This window comes from Gordionus sp. m RMFG-2023, chromosome 5, assembly GCF_954871325.1.
Source record: "Gordionus sp. m RMFG-2023 chromosome 5, tfGorSpeb1-WG-v2, whole genome shotgun sequence".
In the NCBI taxonomy this organism is placed as follows: domain Eukaryota; kingdom Metazoa; phylum Nematomorpha; class Gordioida; order Chordodea; family Parachordodidae; genus Gordionus; species Gordionus sp. m RMFG-2023.
In genome coordinates this window covers 12,912,586-12,916,426 of record NC_088779.1, presented here as the reverse complement: position 1 = coordinate 12,916,426, position 3,841 = coordinate 12,912,586, and the positions used below count along the sequence as shown (strand labels likewise).

At 26.8% G+C, this 3,841-nt stretch overlaps 1 protein-coding gene across 1 annotated transcript; it reads right to left on the bottom strand.

Moving 5' to 3' along the window:
* Window positions 1–1,332: 1,332 nt before the first annotated feature.
* Window positions 1,333–3,024, bottom strand: LOC135930178 (uncharacterized). The gene is made up of 4 exons (XM_065466960.1): window positions 2,948–3,024; window positions 2,826–2,900; window positions 2,696–2,779; window positions 1,333–2,027 (listed from the first exon to the last, which is right to left on the bottom strand). The coding sequence occupies exons 1-4, from the start codon at window positions 2,988–2,990 to the stop codon at window positions 1,333–1,335; spliced, it is 897 nt and encodes a 298-aa protein (XP_065323032.1). The 5' UTR covers window positions 2,991–3,024.
* Window positions 3,025–3,841: the final 817 nt, after the last annotated feature.

The window sequence follows — 3,841 nt, the reverse complement described above, 5'->3', positions numbered from 1 at the left end:
GCATTTTTTGGTCTCAAAGAGTACTCTATTCTGCCAAGATTTTTATACCAAAATTCGACATCACAAAGTAACTTATCATACGACCCTAATAAATCATCAGAATAAAACTCTGAGATGTTCTTAATATCCTCTCGCGTTTCAAGTGTAATCAACAATTCAGACTCAACCGGCAAAAGAAAATAAAAGCTTTTTAAAATAAAATTGTGACTTATAAATCTTTCCTTTAATTGAAATAAAAATGTATCAATAAGTGGAATAAAAATGTTAATTTTATAAAAATCCTCAATCGTAGATGCATCAATATTTGAGCGATTGGATTGTCTAGAAACTACTCTAGGTTTAAAAATTTCAATCCCAAACATATTAGCGATCTCCTTTACTTTCATATTTCGTGAAATTTTTCATCCACATTATCTCTGATATTTGTTAATATTTCAACAATATCCTTTGCCCTATTCATAACCTCTTAAATCCAAATTAATTTTTTGTAACGTTTTGCTAAAATCATATGTATAATTAAATAAAAAATAAACACATTGAATTGAAATTAAAAATTGAGGCTTCGTAATAGCCTGTAAAAGATTTTCCGCATCTGCGGAATCTTTTTCTTTGCGTAATATGTATGATTCCAGTGCCGCAAAAATAACCTCATATAACTCGATGAAAACCTTCACCGATTGTTGTCTTTCAATGAATCTTGTGGGACAAAATCTTTTGAATTTTTTGAATCAATTTCATCGAACGTTTGGGTAAAAATCTCCCTCTTCTTGGGTGGGGTAAAGAAGTCACAAACCGACGATATTGTTTCTAAATTTTGAAAAATATATAAAAATTATATAAAGATATCTATAATACATAATAAAATCTAATAAATTTCAATTAAATCAAAATCTTTTTACGTAAACTGTTCCGGATGTCTCTAATTTCACATGCCTCAGTTATCATCAAATTCAGGCAATGTGAACTGCAGTGAACATAAAGAGCTGTGCTATAAAGCTCTCTAATTCTTGACTGGACCCCTTTAACATGGCCACTCATCGAGGGAGCTCCATCGTACCCTTGGCCTCTCAGTAGATTTAAATTTAAATCCAGGTTTTGAAGTGATTTAATAATTTGATTAGCAATCGTTTCTGACTTAGTGTCAGGTAATTCAATAAATTGAACAAATAGTTCCTTCATTTTATAATTACCTGATTCCATATCAATAAACCTTATTGCTATGGATAGTTGTTCAATATTACCAATATCGGAAGTTTCATCCGCCAAAACACTAAAAAATGGTGATGCTTTGACTTTTGAAGAAAGTTCCTTTAATATAAACTGATTGCATATTTATATTATTTCATTTTGAATAGTGGGACTTAGGTAAGTAGCATTTTTTTCAAAAAGCTTTAGGTAGTTGTCATTATTATTACATAAAAATTTCAATAATTCCTTGAAATTTCCTTCATTGTGAGAAGGGGATGTAAGTGTTAGGGGGCCAGGAGATATCCTATGAGCTCTTAACGCCAAGCCCTGCCTCCCTAACCAAATGATAGCATCAATAATTATAATTATTCTTGATCGATTTTTTGTAACAATATCAAAATTTTTTTTATTCAATACATTAGATATTGATATCTTTTGATTCATTGAGATTTCTTTTAAAGAATCCATTATCTCACAGGAATTAAGATGATATTTATTTTTTTGATGATAATTAAAATTTTCGAGCGCATCTTTCCATCTTGTATACACTTGACTTACCAATGTTTTGAGTTTTTGTAACCCATTTCCAGCATATCTTGGGGAAAATATGACGCAAACTTTACAAAATGCGCCCTTTTCATCGGCTGAGTAAGCAAGCCACTTATATTTGTTAAGCCAGGATGCTTGAAAGGTTAAATTTCTTTTGCCCAAGGGCAATGGAAATTTATAACATTTGTCAGGTATCCAAATATTTTCAACAGCTAACAATTTTTCATTATCATTTTTAAAATGAAAATTTAAGTAAAGTGAAACATCTTTTTGAGAACGGTGTGGTGTTTCTATATTTTTTTTAGATTTTAAATGATATATTTCAATATGAATTTCAATGTTAAGAGCTGAGCAGCACAAGAAAAAAATCTGGATTATAAAAAATGTATCTCAGATAGATATCAAAGTTTCTTAATAAAAATTTAAAGACAGATACAAGTAGAAGGAAATTACTATAGAATATCATTACCAGTTTTAATTAATATTTTTATATTTGTAGGATGATTTACACTCATGGAAGTGAAGAAGGTAGTAATATTTAAATTATGAAAATAAGTTCCTAAATATTATAGCTGCCCAAGATTGTATATACAAAAGATTTTAAGAAAATAATTATGTTCTTCACAAATAAATAATAAAAACTGTATTTTATAAACTATTCTAGTTTAATTGGTAATGATAAATCATCTGTATCTAAGATTCATTTTTTCATAACAAATCTGTATCTAGATTATTTTTTTGGAGGGCCTGCCCAACTCTGTTTGTATTGTAGATACAAGTTTTCAATACTGCTTAACTCTGTTTGACTTATAATGTACTACCTTTTGCAAAATAACACAAAAAAATGACTAACTTTAAAATTATAACTAAATATCGTGCATTGCAAAATTTTAATAACTCAAAATGAAAATAGTATAATTTACAAATAAAAAAAATGGAATTAAAATAAATACTATACCATCATTTGATGATTTTCCAGATGATTTTGTAGCTAACTCATCATTGGTTTTCCCATGGAGTGGTAATGGTATGTCTGGTCTTTCTAATTGCAAGATTTAAATAAAAGATATTATAAATAATACCATTACCTTCGTCATCTGAGGATACAACGAAAACCAACTCAACTGATGGCTGATTTTTACTAGCAAGAGCAACATCTATATCTATATATATTTCTAATTCAAATTACACAACTTAAATTTTTATATACCTTTTTCTTTTTGTTGTTGACGAAAAAACTTACAGATATCCATATTTAAAAATTATAAAAAATTAAAATTTACAAACTATCTATATAGTTTAAAAATATATATTTAATAATTAAATTTATAAATATTTAACTATGCCAAGCCAGAAAATATTTACAAAATATCTTTATTGTTATTTAATAAATTTAACTATGCCAGAAATTATTTACATACAATATATCTTTATTCTTTTATTGTTATTTAATATTTTAGTTCATATAATTTATATATATTTTTAAACGATGTGATCATTTAAAATTAAAACTCCTTTTTTTATATATATATTTCATTGTGATATTCATATTCATATTGTATTATATATAATATATTATCTTATTTCTCTAAATTGAAACCGTTTTTTAAATATAATTATTCGCAATAAAAAAATAATAATTAAAAAAAAATTTTTTTCCATGGGGGGGTTTCGACCCCAAACCCCCCCCTGTCTACTCCACTGATTCACAGTAAGCAAATATTTTTGTATACTCGTGGCAAAATAGTGCTGAGTCTGAATTCAGGGTAGGATTTTTATAGAAAGAACTTAAAAACCATATGAATATTATTTAGTAATATGATACAAATAACATCCTATAAATTTAATGTTTAGATTTTATTATGGTTAAAATGAATTACACTATATTTTAACCCATTTACATCAAAGAACTTTAAAAATAACGATTATAAAATTGTCACTTTTCAATGGTATATCTTCATGAAATTTTAATTTACCATGTTTACAATCTATATTTTAACCCATTTGCAACAAAAATATTCAAAAAAACCTTATTAACAACGATTATGACAATTGATACTTATCTATGGTACATCTTCACTGAAATTTTATTTAAACATGTTTG